We start from the raw sequence: 25,341 nt of genomic DNA, 5'->3' as shown, positions 1-25,341 counted from the left end.
CTTTAATCATCCTCTTAGTAGTGTCCTTAACAAGGCCTAATTTTCTTTTCTGTCCTGCCTTTTGATTTCCCTCCACTCCATGTGTTCCCTCTTTTCTGCATCTGAGTATTGCAGCAGCTCCCAGAACATGTCCTCCTTGCTCCATCTTGGGCATTTACTTATCTGGTGGAGGCGCTCTGCTGGTGTGTAGGGGATGCCTCTGAAGGCCACATCTGCAGAAGCACAAGGAACAATACACAGAAGCATGATGGTTAAGTACATGCACAGCATGGAAACAGTACAGTAAAATACACCTCTAATAACATACCAATCACTTTCTCACTGACCCTTGACACACACATGTCAGCGAACACCCCAAGCTTGGTGAGTTTACCCTGGGACAGAGGGCATTCTACATGGGGAGAAAAGCAGTATGAAAGGGTTGATGGGCAGGTGCCTAGGGACAATATTCTAAATTTTCCCACCCTTTTCCACAGGCAGGGGTCATTGTACCAGATATCTCACTCCTGAGGGTATGCAAGGAAGCAAGGGTGCATCTAGTGCACAGTTGTGGCTGCTGACCCAGTCCCTATTCTGCTCATCTGTGCGCCGCCTTGGTCCCTGTGCAAGTGATTGCAGAATGGCACGGCAAAGTTTCCTTCAATGGGGGAAGGAACAAAGCAGCTCTGCCAAGGAACCATTGGCAGAGGATTGCCGGGTACCTCCAGGAAACTTTCCTAGAGATCTCTCTGGAGGATTCCCGTGAAATCTCGGTGTGCATCAACACCCTGTTCCGCTGTACTTCTTAGCTGCTCAAGGAAATGTCCAGCACACAGAAAAACAGCCAGCCTTGTACATGTCTATGCCCTCAACCCACCTCCGCACTTCACAAAGCAAAGCCACTTACCAGGTGTCTCCTCTCCTGCTTCTTGCTCACTGGAGTGTGACTGCCGAGACTGGATAGACACCTCCAGAGTGGAGAACAGCTCCTGACTGGACACACCACCAGGCAAGCCTGCAGTGGGCTCATCATTTTCTAATTCCGCCTCTTCTTCAATGACTTCATCCTTTGGGTTAGGTCCACTTTCTGCCAGTTCCAAGATCGGTGAAGTATCCACGGGGCTCTTGGCACTGGAGGTGGGGGGCCACCGAGGATAGCACCCAGCTCCTTATAGAAACGGCAGGTCTTTGACGCAGCACTGGAGTGACAGTTTGCCTCCCTTGCCTTCTGGGGCCTGCCTCAGCTCCTTGGTCTTTGCTCTGCACTGCACCTTGTCATGATCATAGACTTTTTCGCACAGCCCTTGAGAAATCTGCCCGTAAGTATTGAAATTCCTATGGCTGGAATGCAGCTGGGACTGCACCGCCTCCTCTCCCCATATACTGATCAGATCCAGCAGCTCCGCAGTGGTCCAAGCGGGAGTGTGCCTGCTGTGTGGAGCCGTCATGGTCAGCTGGGAAGGTGCGATGTGAGCTCTCCACATCGAGCAAACAAAGCAAAATTCCCGGGGCTTTGAAGGGCAAGGGGCAGATGGTTGTTTACTTGGCTGCAGGGCAGTGGAATTGGAACTGCTGACCAGAGTGGCCAAGATGGGCATTGTGGGACACCTTCTGGAGGCCAATTAAAGCAATAAAATCACTGGCACTTTGTCAACAAAACTTTTGCACAAAAAGTCTTATGTCCCTCGTTGAGGTGGTTTTATTTTGTTGCCAAAACTAAAGAATTTTGTTGTCAAAAGTGGCATTGCAGTGTGTTCACCTTCACTGTTTTGCCACCAAAAGCTGCCTTTTGCCAACAAAACTGTGTAGTGTAGACAAGGCATAAGCTAATTAAATCCATTTATTCATGTCTCAATATCAGTGACATCATAACAGATTTTGAAAAGCCTTCACGATCCATCACTAACTTCGAGCACTCAGCAGCTGATCTTACAGTGATCTGCTGCACATCATCCATCTCCTTGCTGATCATGCCGTACTACGATGACCCTCCACCATTCCTTCCATAATAACTTTCTCAAGGTTATTTCCATCTCTATGCCTAATGTGACCAAAACATAGAAGTTTGACTTTGTTGATTTCCAACATCATGGTTTGTTGTTTCTCTCCAATAATATTTCTACCTAACTAGCCTGCACTAATCTAGTCTCTACTCTCATTCATGTCAGCTGAAGGACCCAAGTCACCCTAATAACTCCTTTATCTCCGTCACAAACTTTGTAGTGAGGTGGTCCCCCGCTCCTGCCCAGAAGGGCTTAAACCAGCCCTGGCAGAGGGCTGGGGCAGGAGAAAAGCTGGGCTGATTGGGGAAGTGGCCGCAGCTGGGCCACGCCCCAATCAGGCCACAGCTGGCCTGAATAAAAAGGCTGTGGGCCGGAGACCCAAGAGAAGTCTCTCTCTTCCTCCTGGCTGGGAGAGAGCGGGACCTGGCTGCTTGCAGGAAGGATACTGGGAGTGAGGCATGGCTGGGGAGAACCAGCAGAGCCGGGGAGCTCCAGGCTGGCAACTCCCCAGGCTGCAGGGCCTGGTTCAAGGCCCATAGAGGTACTGGGAGGCAGAGGAAGGCAGCAGATCCGAACCCCCTTGCCTATGATGAGTGGCTTTTACACTGCAGTCTGCCCCAGGGAGTGGGGGCTTAGTGATGACTGGCAGTAGCCCAGACTGAGGCAAGGTGGGGATTAGAGGGTTGGGGTTTCCCAGAGAGGGGAGACCCATAGAGACTGGTGGAGGTGTTGCCAGGGGGCAGCCCCCTGGTAAAGGGGCATCGGGGTCCGGGAGGGACACGGGACCAGCGACAAGCGGGACACCGGCCTGCAGAGGGTGCTCCGGGGGCTGAAAGAGCTAATTCCCTGAGACGACCAGCAGAAGGCGCTGCAGCAGTGAGTCCCGCACCTCTACAGAGCTATACATTAATTGTTAACATCTGTTCATTCTCCAGTGCTTTGACCAATCTCTAACTCTTCCTTTGGAAGATTATTCCTTAGTGCAAGGGTCGGCAACGTTTGGCACGCGGCTCGCCAGGGTAAGCACCCTGGCAGGCTGGGCCAGTTTTATTTATCTGCTGACGTGGCAGGTTCGGCCGATCGCGGCCCCCACTGGCCGCGGTTTGCCGTCCCGGGCCAATGGGGGCAGCGAGAAGCCGCGGCCAGCACATCGCTCGCCCGCGCTGCTTACCCTGGCGAGCCGCGTGCCAAACGTTGCCAACCCCTGCCTTAGTGTGATACATCTCACCATTCATTAAGAGCTTTTCTCTAGCAGTGATGGGGTGTACCAACTCTGCAGTGCCTGACCAATCACTGTGGGCACAGGAGACCACACCCTATCGCCCCTGTTGTGCATGCTCCAGGTGGAAGGGACAGATAAACGGAGGCAGGCCAGCTCAGTCTGGGCTGGCTGAGGAGGAGGAAGGACGTGTGCTGCAGGCTCCTGTGACTTTCCAAGCGGTAGGAACCATGGACCCGGACTATGCTGAGGATGACCAGCGGACCGCAGAGACTGACTGGGATGCTGAGCCACTGCCAACCGTGGAGATGCCCGAAATGCACCTTGCGGAGGAAGTGACCCAGGGAATGTAATAGAACCTGATGCTTAAACCCTTAACGGGGAATTTCCCAACTTCATAGGGCCCTGGGTCAGAACCCGGTGGAGTAGGGTAGGCCAAGGTTCCCTTACCTCCCACTCACAAACCTGCCACTAGGCATGGTTAGTGTTTGCTGGCTCTGCCCCACCCAGGGGCTGCAGACTGATTGTTTATTCTGCCCTGCCCAAGGGTCAGAACCACAACTGCTATTGCCTGCCCCAGCCAGGAGGCCCAGGGGCCACAGACTCTTTGCTTTGCTCTGCCCATCCCAGGGGCTGCGGACTGATTGTTTGCTCAGCCCCACCAGGGGTCCTGAGCCCTCCCTACTGGAATTGCCTGATCTCACAGGGAGACCTGACACTTGTGTGATGGGGTGTACCAACCCGGCACTGGGCCAATGGGGGAGGCCCCGTTCAACACGCAGGACCCCACGTGACACTAGCTTTTAGCCTAAGTTCTCCTTTTCTTAATTTCATTTCATCATTCTTAGTTATCCCTCCATTGTACTGATGTAAATCCAACATAACTCCATTGACTGCAGTGGAGTTGTTCTGTATTTACATTGGTGTAACTGAGATCAGAATTTGGTCCATGGCCTGCTCTCATTCTGTGCATGAAGGGAGAGATGACTATAGGCGCTGGGATCTGCCATGCAGATCTAGAAAGAGAATTTTCCCCTGAATGTTTTAAGAAGACCCCTGAGCCTCCTTACCTGGTGTACTGGCTTCTGAGGATAGTAAAACTGAAGGTTTGGGTCCACAGCAGGGATGTTCCTGTTTGCCAGGGCTTTAGCCAGTTCCCTCCAGCTCCCATATCCTGCAAAGAGGAGGGGAAAAGAGATGTCAAAACCCACCTCAAAGAAAAAGAAGAAACAACAGTGATAACTTCAGGTTGCACCCTCTCCTTCTGGGGTTTTACAGTAATGGGAGCCTAAGCCTCCCTCTTCCCCCAGAAATATTCAGCTTGGCCAGTCAGTGACACAACTCCTGCTTTGTTATTGTCCAGCACCTTTCATTCAAGGTGCTCAAAGTGCTGCACAAAAAGTTAACAAATCAAGTCTATCAGGACCCTGCTATTGAAGCCAGGCCTTCCAGCTCCTTGGTGGCTTCCTTAGCCGCTGAACCATCGTGATACATTGAACCGGTGCCCCTAACCAGCAGCCTTAGTGCTCAAGGCTTACAGGTCCACAGCAGCCATTCCATAGGCCCCTGATTGGATGGTCAGGCTGCACTCTCAGTAGATACCTCGGCTATATAAAGGCCCCAACAGCAAGAGGAAGCTGTCTGAGCAACAGACCATTGCCTGCTGGTTGTTCCCTAGACCCCCTTGCCCTGCTGCGTCACCTGACCCTACCTTGCTGCCTTGCCTGACCTCGCCTCCCCAATCCAATGTACCGGCCCCTTGGATTGGATCTTCCGGTGAAAACTCTGACCATTGCCCCAGATTGCTTCTGATATGAATTGACCTGCTGGCTACCTGACCATTGGCACATACTTGAGTACTGCTCCAGACTGCTGCCAATCCTGCCTCAGCCACCAGGCATTACAGTTTGCTCAGACCACTTCCGTTTCCTCCTAGACTCATCTTACCTGAAAGGGGTATGGAAACTCACAGGTATGGCCAGGGGTGCTGGAACAATGTGTATAGTGCGGGTGCTGAGAGCCATTGAACCAAACTGTAAACCTTCTATATGATGGAAACCACTTCAAGCCAGGGGGTGCAGCAGCAATCCACCATCTCTAGTTCCAGCATCTATGGGTATTGTGCAACAGAGGCCATTGAACCTCCAGGAGCAGACTGCTCACCTAGAGGTGGAAAACCAAGCCTTACACGTCGCAATGGACCAGCTTCAGGCAGGAAAATGCACCCTGCAAGAACAGATCATAGGGCCACAGGTGGGAACATCTCCTGCAGCCCCATGGTGCGGTCAGGACCTGAACCCACAGTACTGTTACCAGAGCTCTACAATGGGACCCGTAGCAAATTTGGGGGCTCCATTTCCTGCCATGGCCCAATGCCTACCAGATGGACCAGGCAAAAGTGGGACTAGTCATGATTTTCTAACAGGTGAGGGTCTGGACAGGGTAACTGCTCTGCTAGAGCACCTATGCCTACCCCTACCCCTCTGCTAGAGGCCTACACCTTCCTGAGGGCCATTATGACAATCTTCAATGACCCACACCAAGCTCGCACTGCAGAGGCAGCCCTACAGAGACTCCATCAGGCCTTGGGGTCAGCTGCAACATATGCTGCTTGCTTCTGATTCCTGGCGATGGATAGGGCTTGGAATAAGGTGGCCCAGCTACACCAATTCTGTCTTGCTCTCAGCGAAGAAATAAAAGATGAGCTTGCCTGCGTGGAGCCTCCCGCTAATCTAGATTCATTTATTAAGCTGGGCCTCCAAATCGACACCAGACTTAGGAAATGGCATCTCGAAAGAAAAGGCCCCCCACCCAAGCCCACATAGGTGGACATGGCATGGACCTGGCTGGACCAATGGTGAGAGTACTTGTGTTTTTACTGTCATGGCAATGGCCCCCTGGTGTCTGTCTGTCTTGCTATGTCCCTGAACCATGTGGTTCCAGGAAACAACCATGCCCAGCCTTGGTAAGGGGGTCAAGTCTGAGCAACATTGAGAAAACTCCTCTAAGCTCCCTCCAGCAATCCATTCTGGCTGCCTGGCCCAACATATTGAAAATGTACCTGCACCTACAACTCCAGTTACGACTCTGGCTTTGGGACTCCGGACAGATACTTCGGCCCCAGTGTCAGTCAGGGCCGTCTGAGGGGTGATAACTTAATGGACACTACCTTGGCTCAAGTACTCAGCCTATCCAAACAACCTAAGATAGCCCCTGATTTAGTTGAGACAGTTGATGGATCCTCACCTCCAGCCTCATCAGTCAGAAAACTATAGTTTTGGAGGTGATGGTTGGGAAGCACTATGAGCTTCTCCAATTTAGCCTGATCTGGTCCCCACGGTTCCCTTTGATATTCAGAATCCCCTAACTAGAGAAATGTGACCCGTACATCTCCTGGTGTCAGCAAACCATTACATTTAATTCTAAGTTTTTTGCCAGGACATCTGCCTCCTGATTTCCAAGCTCGAGACTCCAGAACCTCAAACTGGATGCCTTGCCTGAGCTTCAGCAACACGGAGAGATGTTCGGGCAACACAGCAGGCCGACTTGCTATTAGGGTCAACCATCACTCGCCGCAAAATACCAAGTTTTCAGACATATTCGAAAAACAAAATGGAGACACTACTTTCTCACAGGGAATACATCTGCCTGATTTATTTAGAGCCTGGAGCCAATATTCTGTTCAGTTGAATGCATTCCATGTTGGAGCACGAATTAGCTGCCCTTAAGGATTACAGAATCTGAGAATCTGGAGAAAAGTTTCCTCGAGCAGTCCACATCCCAGGCTGGGGCCCCTGTCCTCTTTATGAAAAGGAATCCTAGAATCATAGACTTTAAGGTTAGAAGGGACCATTATGATCATCTAGTCTGACCTCCTGTACAACACAGGCCACAGAATCTCACCCACTCCTGTATCAAACCCCTAACCTATGTCTGAGCTACTGAAATCCTCAAATCGTGGTTTAAAGACTTCAAGGTGCAGAGAATCCTCCAGCAAGTGACCCATGCCCCATGCTGCAGAGGAAGGCGAAAAACCCCCAGGGCCTCTGCCAATCTGCCCTGGAGGAAAATTCCTTCCTGGCCCCAAATATGGCAATCAGCAAAACCCTGAGCATGTGGGCAAGACTCACCAGCCAGACACCCAGGAAAGAATTCTCTGTAGTAACTCAGATCCCACCCCATCTAACATCCCATCACAGGCCATTGGGCATATTTACTGCTAATAGTCAAAGATCAATTATTTGCCAAAATTAGGCTATCCCATCATTCCATCCCTTCATAAACTTAGCAAGCTTAGTCTTGAAGCAAGATGTGTCTTTTGCCCCCACTGCTCCCCTTGGAAGGCTATTCCAGAACTTCACTCCTCTGATGGTTAGAAACCTTCGTCTAATTTCAAGTCTAAACTTCCTGATGGCCAATTTATATCCATTTGTTCTTGTGTCCATATTGGTACTGAGTTTAAATAATTCCTCTCCCTCCCTGGTATTTATTCCTCTAATATATTTATAGAGAGCAATCATATCTCCCCTCAGCCTTCTTTTGGTTAGGCTAAACAAGTCAAGCTCTTTGAGTCTCCTTTCATAAGACAGGTTTTCCATTCCTCGGATCATCCTAGTAGCCCTTCTCTGTATCTGTTCCAGTTTGAATTCATCCTTCTTAAACATGGGAGACCAGAACTAGACATTAGATGAGGTCTCACCAGTGCTTTGTATAACGGTACTAACACCTCCTTATCTCTACTGGAAATACCTCGCCTGATGCATCCCAAGACCGCATTAGCTTTTTTTCACGGCCATATCACATTGGCGGCTCAGGGTCATCCTGTGATCAACCAATACACCAAGGTCCTTCTCCTCCTCTGTTATTTCCAATTGATGCGTCCCCAGTTTATAACCAAAATTCTTGTTATTAATCCCTAAATGCATGACCTTGCACTTTTCACTATTAAATTTCATCCTCTTACTATCACTCCAGTTTACAAGGTCATCCAGATCTTCCTGTAGGATATCCCAGTCCTTCTCTGTATTGGTAATACCTCCCAGCTTTGTGTCATCCGCAAACTTTATTAGCACATTCCCACTTTTTGTGCCAAGGTCAGTAATAAAAAGATTAAATAAGATTGGTCCCAAAACCGATCACTGAGGAACTCCACTAGTAACCTCCCTCCAGCCTGACAGTTCACCTTTCAGTACGACTGGTTGTCATCTCCCCTTTAACCAGTTCCTTATCCACCTTTCAATTTTCATATTGATCCCCATCTTTTCCAATTTAGCTAATAATTCCCCAGGTGGAACTGTATCAAATACCTTACTGAAATCAAGGTAAATTAGATCCACTGTGTTTCCTTTGTCTAAAAAATCTGTTACCTTCTCAAAGAAGATCAGGCTGGTTTGGCACGATCTACCTTTTGTAAAACCATGTTGTATTTTGTCCCAATTACCATTGACCTCACTGTCCTTAACTACTTTCTCCTTCAAAAATGTTTCCAAGACCTTGCATACTACAGATGTCAAACTAACAGGCCTGTAGTTACCCGGATCACTTTTTTCCCCCTTTCTTAAAAACAGGAACTACGTTAGTAATTCTCCAGTCATACGGTACAACCCCTGAGTTTACAGATTCATTAAAGATTCTTGCTATTGGGCTTGCAATTTCATGTGCCAGTTCCTTTAATATTCTTGGATGAAGATTATCTGGGCCCCCCGATTTAGTCCCATTAAACTGTTCGAGTTTGGCTTCTACCTCGGATGTGGTAATATCTACCTCCATATCCTCATTCCCATTTGTCATCCTACCATTATCCCTAAGCTCCTCATTAAAGACTGAGGCAAAGTATTTGTTTAGATATTGGGCCATGCCTAGATTATCCTTAACCTCCACTCCATCCTCAGTGTTTAGCGGTCCCACTTCTTTCTTTGTTTTCTTCTTATTTATATGACTATAGAACCTTTTACTATTGGTTTTAATTCCCTTTGCAAGGTCCAACTCTACATGGCTTTTGGCCTTTCTCACTTTATCCCTACATGTTCTGACCTCAATAACATAGCTTTCCTTGCTGATCCCTTCCATCTTCCACTCCTTGTAAGCTTTCTGCTTTTTCTTAATCACCTCTCTGAGATGCTGGCTCAACCAGCTTGGCCTACAATTCCTGCCTATGAATTTTTTCCCCTTTTTTGGGATGCAGGCTTCTGATAGATTTTACAACTTTGACTTGAAGTAATTCTAGGCCTCCTCCGCCTTTAGAGCCACAAGTTCTTCAGTCCAATGCACTTCCCTAACTAATTTCCTTAACTTTTTAAAAGTTAGCCCTTTTGAAATCAAAAACCCTAGTCACAGATCTATTTTTGTCTATCCTTCCATTTAGTTTAAACTGAATTAGCTCATGATCGCTCGAACTAAGGTTGTCCCCTACAACCATTTCTTCTATGAGGTCCTCACTACTCACCAAAATCAAATCTAAAATGCCATCCCCTCTTGTTGGTTCAGCAAGTACTTGGTGAAGGAATCCATCAGCTACTGCATCCAGAAAATCTGAGCCCTACTATTATTATTACTAGCACTTGTCCTCCAGTCTATATCTGGGAAGCTAAAGTCTCCCATGATCACACAATTCCCAGCTCCTTAAGACTCCTTGTTGATTACTATACTCTAAATAAAATTGCAGCGCAGAATTGATACCTACTACCCAGAGCTCCCGGACTGGGTAAGAGCAGCCCAGGTATTCACCAAGTTAGACCTCAGAGGAACATACAACCTAGTCAGAATCCAGTCAGGGGATGAATGGAAAACCATTTTTCACACTCAGTATGGCCACTTTGAATATCTGGTGGTGCCTTTTGGACTTACTAACCTTTCAGCATCTAATTAATGATGTCTTATGAGAGATTCTGAACTGCTATGTGGTCACCTACTTAGATGACATCCTAATTTACTCTGATGATCAGCCTATGCCCAACCAGCATGAGTGCAAGGTCCTGGAAAGATTCTGCCAACATGGGCTCTGTGCTAAGCTGAAGAAATGTCTTCAATCAGTTTACCATGGAATTCTTAAACTACATTCTGTCTGCTGAGAGAGGCCGCATGGATCCCCAGAAAGTGGAAGTGGTTTGCGACTGGGCAAGACCACGAAGCAGTCAAGAAATTCAGCACTTCACTGGGTTTGTGAATTTCTATAGATGCTTTACATGGGACTGCTCCCGAATCCTGGCCCTTGTAACATCTCTGCTGCAAAAACCCACCAAGTTCGCTTGGATGCCAGAAGCCCAAGAGGGCTTCAATCATCTGAAGCTGGCGTTCACCTTCATGCCCATCCTCACACATCCTGACCCAAATCAGCCATTCACACTGGAAACTGATGCTGCCATTGTGGCTGTGCTGTCTCAGAAACAGGGCCTTGACAAAGAAGTTCATCCCTGTACATATTATTCCTGCCAGCTCACTCCTGCCCAACACAATTATGAAATTTTAGACAAGGATATACTTGCTATCAAAGAGGCTTTCAAAACTCAGAGGCATTATCTAGAAGACACCAGACACCCAATTCAGATGTTCACTGATCACATAAATCTAGAATACCTGTGCATGGCTAAAGCCCTAACTCAGTGACACCTACGCTGGGCTCTTTTTTTTTTTTTCTAGGTCTGATTTTACTATCACCTACTATCCTGGCTTCTGCAATGGTAAAGCAGATGCTCTGTCCTGCAAAGAAGAATATTCTAAGGAACCCGAAGGAGAGCCTCCTGCATCCTGAAATCACATCACTTCCTTGGCAGAGAATCATTATCCAATTTGTTCATGACCATATGTTCCTCCCTACCAAATGAGCTCTTTACCCAGACTCTCCAAACTTCCAAACTGAATCACAGGGTAAATTCACACAGAAGGATGGACTTTTCCTAGTTCACAGGTGAACCTATGTCCCTGAGGGACAACCCCATTTGAAGGCCTTATGCATTTGCCCTGATATCCCTTGGCTGGCCAGTTCGGCCAAGCAAAGACCACTTGCATGGCATGTTTGTCAGTCTGGTGGCCAAACGTGTAGTCCAATCCTCAGGCCTTCATCAGGCCTTGTGACACCTGCGGCCATACCAAAGTTCCCCAAACTAAACCCTTTGGGATGTCAGTACCTTCTGAGACCTCTTCAAGGCCTTGGGCTAACTTTACAGTGCACTTCATTGTTGAATTACCAGAATCTGAAGGATGCCGTACCATACCGACAGTAGTGGATCAACTGACAAAGATGGCGCACTTCATTCCCTGAGCACATCTTCCCACCGCTGAGGCTACTGCTCATCTCCTCATCACACATGTTGTCCGCCTCCATGGCCTCCCAGATCACATCACCTCAGACTGGGGTTCACAGTTCATGTCTCAGTTTTAGCGGGAGGTGTTCTGTCTCCCAGAGGTGTGTCTCCATGCATTGACTGCCTACCATCCACAAACCAATAGCCAGTCAGAAAGAGTGAACTAGGTATGCTTCACCAACTACCACCAAAATGACTGGGCCTTACTGTTTACATAGGCAGACTTTGCCTACAGCAACGCAGGCCACACCTCAACCAAGATGAGCACTCCCCCCTCCTTTTTTACAAATTATGGCTTCTATCTCCATTTTCACTACATACTACCCATAGTTCACACAAACTCAGGCCTGGTTTGTCAAATCCATCAGACACAGGAAAGGTTGAAACAAAACCTAGATGCAGCCAAGAAGGCATACAAACCCCATGCTGAACATCATCGGCAGGAGGCTCCTATATTTGCAGTAGGACCAAAGGTATGGCTAACGGCAAAGCATCTCAAGACAGGCAGATGTGTATGTAAACTAGACCACCAAGTACGTAGGACCCTACCAGATCTTCAGGCAAATCAACCCAGTAACCTTTGAACTTCAACCTCCCCGTTCCTTCAAGGCGCACCCTCTATTCCATGACTCCCTCCTTAAACCCTTCTCTGACAATCCCTTTCCTGAAAAAAAAACAACCTCCCACTCCGCCAGTCCAAGGCCAAGAAGAGTACCTTGTCCATGAGATCCTAGATTCCAAGATATGAAGAGGGAATACATGATACCTCATCAACTGGGAAGGGTCTGAGCCATGTGAGGGTCCTGGGAACCAGCCCATTTTGTGCACGCTCCCAAAGAAGCAGGGGCGGCTCTAGGCACCACCAAAGCAAGCACGTACTTGGGGCAGCCCATTTGCAGGGGCAGCAGCCGGGGGATCCAGCCTGGGAGCTGAGAACCAACAGGGGGCCCTGGGAGCTGTAGTTCCTTGGTTAGCTCCCTGCCTATAGAGCCAGCCCTGGAGCAGGGAAAGAACTACATTTCCCAGCATTCCCTTGGCCACTACCAACAGGAAAGAGGGGGAGGGAGTGAGGAAGCTGAGACCTCATGCTGCAGCTTGCTTTGAATGGAGAGCTGCACTGTGAGTAGGGATCCCATATTTTAACATTCAAAAAATAGGACACTCCACAGGGAGGGAGGGTAGCCCCACCCTGCCACCATCCACCCCCTCCGACTGCCCCCCACAGAAACCCCAACCCATCTAACCCCTCCTGCTCCCTGTCCCCTGATCACCCCCTCCTGGGACCTCTGCCCCAACTGCCCCCCAGGATCCCACCCCTATCTAAGCCTCCCTTCTCCTTGTCCTCAACTGCCCGCTCCTGAGACCCCCCCCCCAAGACTCCCACCCCCTACCTGTCCCCTGACAAACTCCCGGGACTCCCATGCCTATCCAACTGCTGTCTGTCCCCTGACTGCCCCCCAGAACCCCATACCCATCCAACCCCCCCTGCTCCATGTCCCTTGACTGCCCCCCCCGGAACCCCTACCCCTTCTCCAACCCCCCAGCCCCCTTACCGTGCCACTCAGACCAGTGTGTCTGGCTTCGTGCAGCGCCAGACACGCTGCTGCATACATGCTGCTGTGCGACCCTGCGGAGCCACAGTTCCCCCTGCCCCTCCTCCCCAGCACCTGCCTTCCAGATTTGAACACCGCAAAATTCAGGAATACTCAAGCTCAGTTTGGGCAGCTGTTACTTCATTTCTCCCAAATCAAATATACTGATCCACTGTAACTTGCTGTAGAAAAAGTAGGATAAAATTGAGCAAGAAATGCTTCCCAGTGGTTATTAGGACTGGAATTGCTATTTTCAACAGCCATTGCCTTTTTGTTTGTTTGTTTAAAAGGAAGACAGTGATATTGCATTGGCAAATTCCCCATAGAAAGAAAGAGAGGAACAAAAGAATAATAAAGGCACCTCAACTTTTCCTCATTTATGTAGGGCAGTCTTATAATATGCATCCAGATATCCTCCAATCACACAAGCTGAAAATTGTTCCACTTTACTGCAGTTCTGTAACCATATGGGAACCAATCCTGTCTGTGTTCTGTGCACATCTGAAATTCCTGCTGAATGACCGGCCCTGGGAGCGAGTTACCAGTGACCCAGGGCTGCGGCGGAAGGAGGGTGCAGGTGGGGGGGGGGAGGGAGAGCCCAGGGCTGGGGCGGCAGGAGGTGTGTGTGTGGGACAATGGGGGGGGAGGGGTGGAGGGAGCCCAGAGCTGGGGCGGCAGGGTGTGTTTGGGGGGGGGGGAGGGGAGAGCCCAGGGCTGGGGCAGCAGGGGGTGCGGCAAGGAGCCCAGGGCTGGAACGGGGGGCAGACAAAATTGTTTTTGCTTGGGGCGGCAAAAAACCTAGAGCCGGCCCTGCAAAGAAGTCAGAGCCTTCCACAGAGCCCATCCCGACAAGCCCAGTCCTTTGGTGCCCCAAGGTTGTCCCAAGGAAGGGGGATGATGTCAGGATCCCAGTACTGAACCCAGGCCTGCCAGGTCCTTCGGTGCTCTCCTTAGTGGCTGTACCACAGTGGTTAACAAAACTGCTGACCCTGACAACAGCCTTAGTGCTAAAGGTCCACATGCCCATAGCAGCCATGCCCCAGGCCTGACAGGATGGACAGGCAGCACTCATTGTGTACCTGGACTATATAAAGGTCCAAACAGCAAGAGGAAGCTATCTGAGCAACAGACCACTGCCTGCTGGTTGCTCTTGAATAGGGTGACCAGACAGCAAGTGTGAAAAATCGGGACAGGGGGTGGGGGGCAATAGGAGTCTATATAAAAAAAAAAAAGACCCCAAAATTGGAACTGTCCCTATAAAATCGGGACATCTGGTCACCCTACTCTTGAAACTGCCTTGTCCTGCCGCCTTGCCTGACCTCGCCTCCCCAACTCACTGACTGAGCCCCTTGGATCTTCTGGCTACTGATACCTGAGAGAACTCTGACCATTGCCCCAGACTGCCTCTGATATGGATTGACCGGCCAGCTATCAGATCACTGGAGCACACTTGACTACTACTCTGGGTTGCCCCCAATCCCACCACAGCCAGCAGGCATTACAGTCTCACAAGTCCCTCCTAAATTGGGTAGTGCTATCTGCATTTTGTAGGTGGGGAAAGTGAGGCATGGAGAGATTATATCACACAGCAAGTCAGAGGCAAAACTGGGAATAAAACTCTTGGGCCTTATTCCTCTGCCTCAGGATCTGAGCAACTTCCATAGAAACCAACAGGGCTCCAGTTATCTTGACTCCCAGATGAGGCCCGAGGGTTGCCACTGTGACCCTTGGTGTTACAAAGTCTATTTCTCTTTCTCAACAATTCTTTGGGGTGCCAGTCTGGAAAATACCACTGTTCGCAAAACACAAGGAGTGACCTTCAAAATCAAAAACTATTAGGCCAAAGATGCCGCTATTTGCAAATTAATAACTCAGTCTTTTTCCTGTGGGAAGTCCTAAATGACTGTGATGACAGTCCCTGATGGGGACGTTCAGCTGTAATGACTGAATTATTAGCAGTGAAATGGTTAACAATGTCAGGATTTAAGTGGCCAATTTTCAGTTTCAAATTTAACTGCATTAGATTCAGGGAAGAGACCCACCCCTGTCATCCCACACACACCAGTTATCCTGCCACGAGCCTCAGTGAAACCTCAGGCCCAGATCTGATCTGCACCACTACAACCTCCTAATGTCATTGGGATAACCCCTGATCTACACTGGGTTAAATGAGAGCAGATCCAGGCCCTCTGCGTAACCAATCTGAGCACACTATTCAGCACAACCCACACCTCCTTTCCAGAAACCTGCCTATGCTCAGCTATTCGTATTCCAGGATGCCAGCTCTGAAGTCCATTTGAGCCAGTCACCAGCTTTGTTAGCAGTGCCAAAACCAGCATGTGAACTGGTGCCCCTCAGAAATAATTGTTCTGATGAGGATGCTGTGGAAGAGCACTATTTCATGGTCTTGGGTAACATGCTCATACTAGGTGGTTTTCAGGTCTGATAAATGCCTTGTCCTTGCTTTAGAGAGACAAGGTGGGTGAGGCAGCGGCGGCTCCAGGCACCAGCATTCCAAGCGCGTGCCTGGGGCGGCATGCCATGGGGGGCGGCATGCCGGTTGCTGTGGGGGCGGCACTCAGGCTGCCTGAGGCAACCTGCCTGCGGGAGGTCCACCAGTCCTGTGGATTTGGCGGCAATTCGGCGGTGGGTACGCCGAAGCCGCGGGACCGGCGGACCTCCCGCAGGCATGCCGCCAAATCCGTGGGACCAGGGACCTCCCGCAGGCATGCCGCTGAAGGCAGCCTGCCTGCCGTGCTTGGGGTGGCAAAAAAGATAGAGCCGCTCCTGGGGTGAGGGAATATCTTTGACTGGGCCAACTTCTGTTGGTGAGAAAGACAAGGCTTTTGAGTTTCACAGAGCTCTTCTTCAGGTCTGGGGAAGATGGTTGTCTTTGCTTTGGCAGTTAACTGGCCTGGCAGGAACTTAAAGCCTTGTGTACTGTTTGAAACAACACATTATAGCTTAATTAAAATGAAGGGAGAAAGCTCAAACACCTCTTGCTGCAGCTGTTTCAGTCTGTCTGTCTGCAGCCCAACGAAGTATCTGGGTTCAGGTTAACTTATCAGGGCTTTTTGTGCCAGAGGCCCCTTTTTCTTTAAGAGAGAGTTTAGGTGGTAGAGAATACACCAAATCTGTAGGAAGACTTTACATTCTCTGAGCTCACCCACGCCCCTGGATTTCTGTTGCCCCAATATGAAATGAGAAAACAAACCCACTAAGGCAGATGAGAGAGCCAGATGAGAGAGTTGTCTTTATATAGGTACCACGTTCTCTCAGGATTCAGACAAGTTACACAACATCCGAAGAAGTGGGCTGTAGTCCACGAAAGCTTATGCTCTAATAAATTTGTTAGTCTCTAAGGTGCCACAAGTACTCCTGTTCTTTTTACAACTGGTATGGGCTCGGCTCTGGCTCTTATGTATAGCTCTTACAGCGCAAAGTGAACTAAAAAATGCCCTAAGTGGATAGCAGAGGATTCCCTTGACAATGAGGAATCATGTACTGGCATAGCCATCTCTATGCCACCATCCTCCCCTGACCCTGCTGCATATGCTCCAGCAGTTCCCATGGGGGGTCATGACAAGATAGCATTCTCTTGAGCACTCCCTGAAGCTTCTTTCAACTGCTGAGGACAGTGCCAGTTGAAAACTAGCCCCAGGAATTGGATGCCACAAATGGCTCCCTTTCAGCAGCCCTTTCAGCTGTGCCCAGCCCTTTATCCATGGATTAGATCTACAGACAAGATTAGGGAGCTCTGTCAACACTTGCTCCTGAATCTGAATACTGTGGCTCAGGACCACTGGCTTGCATATGAGCAGACTTCAAAGCGAGGATGATTTAGCCTGGAATGAAGGCAGAGGGAGGAGGGGCCTGATTGAGGTGTTATAATTGCAGAGGATATAGAGAAGTCTCCTCGCTTCCTCTTCTTTACCCTGCCCCCTAACCTGTGAGAACAAGAGGGTCACTCAGCAAAATTAAAAGGCAGGAAATTATGAATAAGAGGAAGGAAATAATCAGAGAAACCCAAGAAACCAAAATTCAGATTCAGTTTGGGATTTCACACTCTGCAAAGTTTAGGGGCGACTGGATCTGAAGTCCAAGTTCAATTCAATAGAATTCAGCTATAAAATTGAAATCCAGGTTTGGACTCCAAATCTTATCCTACACCCCCCAAAATTCTGATCTGAAGTTTTGGTCCATGCTTAGAAATAATACTTCACACTGTGTATTGTTAACCTGTGGAACTCGCTATTGCAGGAGGTCATCAAGTTGGCTAATCTAATGACAGTGAAAAACCTTTCCAAATATGCAGCCTAATATCTAATAAAATGTCATGCTTCAAGGCACTAACTGACTACTACAGAAGTCAGGAAGGAATTATCTGCTCCCCACATAAAGCAATGCACAATTGGCTAGTTTCATCATTATGGGTATTTTCACTTTACTCTGAAGGACTAGTCATTGGCTACTCATTCTGAAATATCTCTAGATGAACCAATGGTCTGGTCTGTAATTGTGGCTTGAATGAGTGTTATGGCTCACAGTATGAATACAGTGCTGATTAGCTTCATGATTTGTTTTACCAATTTGGCTGCATCTTCCATAGGAGAGAGTGAAAAGAACGGAACTGTTAAGATTAGAGAGGAGACAGATAAGATGCAGGTATATAAAATGATGAATGGTATTGAGATGGTAAACTGGGCACTCCTAATTCACCCTTCCTGATAATAAAAGAACAAGGGGACATTTGATTAAGGTGAAGTGTCATTTATCACTGATAAAAGGGAAGCATATTTTTACACACCTCAGAATTAAACTTAAAGGTTTAACGAGTCTTGAAAAGTGCTCAGATGCCATGGTGATGAAGTGTCTGGAATCAGCCCTTACTGGAAACAGAATACAGGACTTGGTGAACCACTGGTCTGATCCAGTATGGCAATTAAAAAAAAGAAAAAGTTCCTGAGCACAATTGGCATCAAACCCATTCCTGTAACAAATACAGACGCCTGGCTTGAAATGAATGCCAGCTGCCAATATCTTGCTGGCATCAGCAGATAGCCTCAGAGATGACGAAGGAAGAGGTGGGGCCAATTCTTAGCACTGTACAAATATTTGCCTAACACACCAGTCACACTAGGAAACAGACACAAAGGAATTATAAGTTACTTGAGTCAGCAGTTTCCTTGCTATGTAATTTGTATTTCTATGGCTCACTAAGACCCCAGGCAGTGGGAAATGCCTGGGAAGTGACTGAGAAAATAATGAGATCAAAATCCCTACCCTCTCCTCCCTTGGAGAAAGCTCTAGGTCTTCCCTTGGATTTCCCAGTTTCACCTAAAAAGGGCCAGCCTTTCCCTTGGGATTTCACACCTTAGAGAAGAAACTGACTTTTCCCCTGGAGTTCTTGTTGCCTCTTGGAGAAATGGGAAGCATGGAGGGTGAGATTGGAAGGTGTAAAACAGATGGGCGAAGGGGAAAGACCGGGCAGACAGAGTGGTACATTGATTGTAACCCCCAACCAGATTTGCAAAGTCCAGCTGATGGCATAGAATATCTACCCTATTCTCATGGGTGGTGCATGAACCCCCCATTCAAGGAGGCTAGCCCCCCTGCCCCACCCCTTCCACCTGCTGGGGCCAGAGGAGCCCTGAGCCCCACACTGTGGCCGGAGCCACCCCAAGCCCCAGCTGCCTGGAGGAGTTCTGAGCCAAAGAGGAAGCAATTCAGGGCTCTGCTCTCCCACTGGATCATTTGAGTATCACCCACTGATGGGTGGAAGCTCCATGCCCACTGTGCTTGAAGGACCAAGCCCTCAGTGTTTCAAATTGCTTCTGGCTCATGCAGGAAGATGCACTGGGTGGACACTTAAGGGAAGTAACTGAGCCATTGGCACTATTGTTAGTGCAGGCCTCAGCTGGAAACAAGTATTCCAATGTCAGACCAGCCATCTAAATAACAGCGGTACCTGCGGCTTCCAGCATTTGAGTCCCTTCATCCTCCATACTGAGGTGTGACATGGTGCAGGACCAATGATGCAACATGAGGATGCAGCAAAGAGAAGGCAAAGGGAGGTGAGGAAGGGCGAAACGGACACACACAGGAGAAAGCAAGTGAGGAGAAGATGGTCACTTGTGTTCTGGAGTATTTAGCAGTAGGGCAGGTACTTCTGTTGGACATGCCAGTGTAGGTGCACATGTGGGCAAACCAGTATTGCAGGGCCAGCTTTATGATTAGTGAAGACCCCAGAAAGAACCCAGGGGCGGAACTGGGCCTTGTGCATCACCGCTTCTCCAGTCTGGCTGCTGGAGGATGACTGTGTGGTGAGTGAATACCTCTGTCATTGGTGTGACGGGGGAGCTGAAACATGAATTGCTGATGTTACTTGAGTCTGTGTGCTTAAGACCAGCTCTGGACTAGTAACAACTAATTGCACCTAGTGAGACCCCACTTCCAAGCCAGTAGCCACTATTCACAAACTGATCTGCATCCCTACTCTGCACCCGTAGACACAGGGGCCAAATAAAGCAGGGGGTGCAAATAGTAGGTTTAGACATTGGATGTGAGGCCATCAGAAAATGGACGTAGCCTACAAACCAAGGGACTAGAAAGAGAGGTAAGGAATATAAAGAACACCCTGCTGTTAGTTATGGTAAGAGAAAGAAGGATGCCCCTCTCCTTATACTAGGTCTGGTTAGGGCCCAGGCTCTCTCCCTCTGAACGATGGCTGTTATTGCAGTCCCGATAAGCCAGTCTCTCGGAAGTGGTAAGGTCAGCAAACACAAGACAGACAAAGAGAGAGAGAAAGAGAAGGTCTCTCATGTCTCATTCAACAGCAGGTGCGCCAGCTGAACAATTCAGCTTAAGCCCTCCTACAGAGCTAACAGTCCAAGAGCCAGAAATAATGACATACTAGAAGCTATCAGGCTTCAGGTTAGGAACATGATAGGAGCTGCCATATCTATTCAAACATTAGGTCCATCAAGTCCATTGTCCTGCCTGTGGCCCCAGGCAGCACTGATGTTTCAATTAGCCACGTAATGCACCTGGCCAATTGTGCAGGGGACAATCCTAGAGCCTGTCCCCGACTCCCTCAGATGATCAGTTTACACTCAAAAGGATGAGAATTGACTCCCCTTGTGTCATTACTGTCGCTTGCTTAGCCACAAATGCTATTAATGCCAATAAATTATCCAGTCCTCATGATTAAGGCTGCGAGTTTGTCACGGATTCCGGGACCTCCGTGACTTCTGCAGAGGCTGGTGCAGCTGGCCTGGGGGCTGCCTGAGAAGCTCAGGCGGCCCCCCAAGCCAGCCACACCGGCCTCTGCTGGGATAGTATCGGGCCACGGCACTCCCCTTTCTCCCCCTGCAGCAGCAGGAGTTTGGGTGTGGGATGGGGCTCAGGCGCGAGAGAGGGTGAGGGCTCTGGGCGGCGCTTAACTTGGAGGGGCTCCCCGGAAGCAGTGACATCCCTCAGCTCCTAAATGGAGGTGTGGCCAGGCAGCTCTGTGCACTGCCTCCACTTGCAGGCACCGTCCCCGCAACTCCCATTGGCTGTGGTTCCCAGCCAATGGGAGCTGCGGAGCCGGCGCTCGGGGCGGAGGCATCACACACAGCTGCCTGGCCATGCCTCTGCCTAGGAGCTGTGGGAGGGGGATGTCGCCGCTTCCAGGCAGGCGCAGAGCCAGGTAGGGAGCCTGCCAGCCCTGCCAACTGCCTCCCCAGCACCAGCGAGGGTCACGGGCTGAGCACTGCCCCCCGCCCTCCCCAACACCAGCGGGGGGTCCCAGGCCGCCCCTCCCAGCACCGATGGTGCCCCCTAGGCACCCCTCCTTTCCGCCAAGATTTAGTTAGAAGTATATAGTACAAGTCATGGACAGGTCACGGGCCGTGAATTTTTGTTTACTGACCATGACCTGTCCATGACTTTTACTAAAAATACCCATGCCCAAAACGTAGCCTTAATCATGATAAATTATTTGATTTAACAGCTTCCTGCGGCAGTGAAGTCCATAGGCTGGTTTCACAGGAGGTATACAATCATAGAAGTGAAGTGCTAGATCGGACCTTGAGAGATCATCTAGTTCATCGCCCTGCTCTGAGGCAGGATTAAGCATACGTAGGCCATCCTTAGACCATGTGGAAGCATTTCCTTTTGATTTTAGTGTCCCACACTGTTCTCATGTTATAGGGACCAGGTTAGAAAAAAAAAAAAAAAGAAGGGCAGACAAGGCTGATGAAAGGAGAAGACTACTGCACCAGCAGTTTTATCCTCAGACAGTCTGCAAGCGAGGGCCAAAGCTTGCAGGCACTTAACACATATTGAATGCTTTCGCTGGAAGGACTGCTTAGTTCTAGGGTAAAAGGGGGCTTCTGTCTTCAGAACCATCCACTGAACATGGGCTTCCCAACATTGCTGCACCAAGGACTTTAACTCTGTCCTTGATGGACTTACCCCATAACGATTCTGACCTTCTCCACGCTGGTCCAGCAATAAGACACTAAACACACCTCCCAATGAGTGTCATACAGAATGAGGAAAGGTATCAAGAAGAGAATATACCGGGGCCTTGTGTACATTGCAGTTACAAACATATTAGGCTCTGTCCTAATCTTGTTACAACAAGGCTGGGTTTCTATGTGTTGACCTGAACAAACTGTGTTATAGCCAAGTTAACCTTGAGGGTTATAGCACAGTGCCCTTCATATAGCTATAACATGATGTGATCTGACCTACACAGACAAAAATCAAAGCAAAACTGGTGTAACTAGGTTCCCAAACCTGGTTGTAATCGTAGCATAGACAAGGCCAGAGAGGGAAAGAATACAAGGAGCATGAGATATGGATGGAGAAGGATTACAGAGAGAATGTGTTCCAGCTTGTCACTCTTGCCGGGTGCTTAGCCCTTGCAGGTATCTATGATGGATCCTTGTGGTCCTCACTTGTTGCAGTGTCTATCACACACCCTGAGGCACAGGTCCCATTTAGCTTTGCATCAAGTACGTAAACTCTAAATGAAGGGCTCCCATACTGAATACCCTCCTGCCATTAAAAAAACATCTACACCAATGCTGAAACCTGCTAAATGTTGTGATTCAATTGCATTCCACTTCTAACAACACTCCTGTCTGAGCAGCCAAGCCAGTACCATATACTTTCCAAGTATCATTAAAGGGTGCACGAGAGAAATAGGCCTGAGAAGCCTGCATGGTTGTTTGGAACAGTGCTGGGCAGAACGTGACATAGGTGCTCAGTTCACTGGAGGAAGGAACTATTTTCAGTGTTTCACATACACACACCACGCCTTGATTGGTTACAGATGTTAACTGAAAAACATTCCCCTAGCAAATGTACTGACCCAACCTCACATCACACCACGCATGCAGTGGGCAGGAGAACATGCACTAACTTACTTCTACAGCACTCACCGACTAATCCAGACTGACCTATGTCATTACACAAAAGGAACGCAGATCTTAAATTACAGTAATCTTCCTAAAGACACACAGATGTGGTGGAATGATCAGGAAAAATGAAATGGCATTCAGTGATTTCTGGCTATACACCACGGGTGAAGTTTAAGTTAGGTGACGGAGAAGAGGGAGGAGTTGTTTTATACATAAATGAGACCATAGATACTGTGATAAATGGGGCGTGGGGGGAGTTCCCTTTTATGGACACCCAGCCAGCCAGTAGCTATAAAATCCCTCTTAGTAGCTGTTCTCCAATTGCTCTAACCGTAAAGGGTTAAAAAGTCTCACTGCTATGCATAGGTAAAAGGAAGTGAGTGGACACCTGGCCAAAAGAGCCAATGGGAAGGCTAGAACTTTAAAATGGCGAAAAGAGTCTCCTTTTGTCTGTCTCTGTTTGTTCTCCCGGGGAGAGGCAGACAGGGCAACAGCTATGCTATAAGAAGCTTGGGCGAGGCATGAAAAATCATCGGTATCATACCTAGAAACTACTCATTTAAAACCCCAGATATGTAAGTAGATCAGGAAATGTCTAGGAAGATGCAATTAGGTTTATCCCTTTTATTTCTTTATGGCTTGTGGATTCCTCTGTGCTAACCCCGGGTGCTTTTGTTTTGCTTGTAACCTTTAAACTGGACCTCAAGAAAGCTATTCTTGGTGCTTAATCCTTGTAGTTGCTCTTTTAAAATCTAGCAGTAACCTGAGTTCCCACATGTATTTTCTTTCCTTTTTTTGTTTAATAAAATTTACCTTTAAGAACAAAATTGGATTTTTGTGTCGTAAGAGGTTTGTGCATGTTGTTTAATTAGCTGGTGGCAACAGCTGATTTCCTCCCCCCCCTTTCTCAGCTCTTCCCTGAAGGGGGGGTGAACGGGTTTGAGGGTACCCTACAGGAAGGAATTCCCAAAGGCGTCTTCCTGGGCTCTCAAAGGGGTTCTACACTTGGGTGGTGGCAGCATATACCAATCCAAGGTCAGAGAAAAGTTGTAACCTTGGAAATAATACAAGCCTAGAGTGGCAAGTATTAATTTTTAAGAGTCCTTGCGGGCCCTCACCTTCTGCACTCTAAGGCCTTGTCTACACTACGAGAGTAGTTCGATTTTACTTGCATCGAATTTTTGTAATCGATATTGCAAAGTCGAACGTGTGTGTCCACGCTAAGGACAGTAATTCGACTTTGTGCGTCCACACTAACGGTGAAAGCGTCGACATTCGAAGCGGTGCACTGTGGTCAGCTATCCCACAGTTCCCGCAGTCCCCTCTGCCCATTGGAATTCTGGGTGTAGCCGGCAATGCCTTCTGGGTAACAAAATGAGTCGAGGGTGCTTTTGGGAAACTGTCGTCATCCGTCCATCACTCCCGCCCTCCCTCCCTGAAAGCGCCGGCGGGAAATCAGTTCGCGCGCTTTTCCAGTCATTGACAGCGCGGACGCCACTGTACTCCGAGCATGGAGCCCGCTGCGACCATCGCTGCAGTTGTGGCCGCTCTCAACGCCTCGCAGCTTATCATAAAGGTTTCCCTGAGGCAGATGCAGAAAAGTCAGGCGAGGAGGCTACGGCACCGCGGTGATGTCCTGAAGTCTGAGAGTAGCACAGACCTGTCAGAAAGCAGGGGACCCAGCGCCGAGGACATCACAGTGGCAATGGGTCATGTTGATGCCGTGGAACGGCGATTCTGGGCACGGGAAACAAGCACTGAGTGGTGGGACCGCATAGTGCTGCAGGTCTGGGATGAATCCCAGTGGCTGCGAAACTTTCGCATGCGGAAGGGAACTTTCCTGGAACTTTGTGAGTTGCTGTCCCCTGCCCTGAAGCGCAGTGACACCCGGTTGCGAGCTGCACTGAGTGTACAGAAGCGAGTGGCCATAGCCCTCTGGAAGCTTGCAACGCCAGACAGCTACCGGTCAGTCGCAAACCAGTTTGGGGTGGGCAAATCTACCGTGGGGGTTGTTGTGATGCAAGTAGCGAAGGCAATCGTTGATGTACTGCTGCCAAAGGTAGTGACCCTGGGAAACGTGGAGGCGATCATAGATGGCTTCGCAGCGATGGGATTCCCAAACTGCGGTGGGGCCATAGATGGAACTCACATCCCTATCCTGGCACCGGACCACCAGGCCACCCAGTACATTAACCGAAAGGGCTACTTTTCCATGGTGCTGCAAGCACTGGTGGACCACAGGGGACGTTTTACCAACATCTACGTGGGATGGCCGGGCAAGGTTCATGACGCTCGTGTTTTCAGGAACTCTGGTCTGTTTAGACGGCTGCAGCAAGGTATTTACTTCCCGGACCACAAAATAACTGTTGGGGATGTGGAGATGCCTATAGTCATCCTCGGGGACCCAGCCTACCCGCTAATGCCCTGGCTCATGAAGCCCTATACTGGCGCCCTGGACGCTGAAAAAGAACTCTTCAACTACCGGCTGAGCAAGTGCAGAATGGTGGTGGAGTGTGCTTTTGGCCGTCTCAAGGGGAGATGGAGAAGCTTACTGACTCGCTGTGATCTCAGCGAAACCAATATCCCCATTGTTATAGCAGCTTGCTGTGTGCTCCACAATCTCTGAGAGAGCAAGGGGGAGACCTTTATGGCGGGGTGGGAGGTTGAGGAAAATAGCCTGGCTGCTGATTACGCACAGCCAGACAGCCGGGCGATTAGAAGAGACCAGCGGGAAGCGCTGTGCATCCGGGAGGCTTTGAAAGCAAAGTTCCTGAGTGAGCAGGGTAACCTGTGACTTTATAGTTTGTGTACTGAGAAGCTAAACCTGCCCCCGTT

General features: G+C 49.1%; 1 protein-coding gene across 2 annotated transcripts in view; it reads right to left on the bottom strand.

Moving 5' to 3' along the window:
* The window catches only part of B4GALNT3 (beta-1,4-N-acetyl-galactosaminyltransferase 3), a 128,103-nt gene that overhangs the window by 46,834 nt on the left and 55,928 nt on the right, over window positions 1–25,341 (bottom strand). Inside the window, exons 1-2 of one of the 2 annotated variants that reach the window (XM_065582231.1) lie at window positions 12,220–12,583; window positions 4,272–4,375 (exon numbers count right to left, since the gene is read on the bottom strand). In XM_065582231.1, the coding sequence (XP_065438303.1) occupies window positions 4,272–4,375; window positions 12,220–12,265 (150 nt within the window). In that variant the 5' untranslated portion in view covers window positions 12,266–12,583. Of the gene's footprint in view, window positions 1–4,271; window positions 4,376–12,219; window positions 12,584–25,341 lie in introns of those variants that run through there. The other variant, XM_024101968.3, reaches the window with a different exon arrangement.

The sequence above is a fragment of the Chrysemys picta genome, chromosome 1 (genome assembly GCF_011386835.1).
Source record: "Chrysemys picta bellii isolate R12L10 chromosome 1, ASM1138683v2, whole genome shotgun sequence".
NCBI classification, from domain to species: domain Eukaryota; kingdom Metazoa; phylum Chordata; order Testudines; family Emydidae; genus Chrysemys; species Chrysemys picta.
The sequence above is the reverse complement of the archived record's forward strand: the minus strand, read 5'-3'. Positions and strand labels throughout refer to the sequence as shown.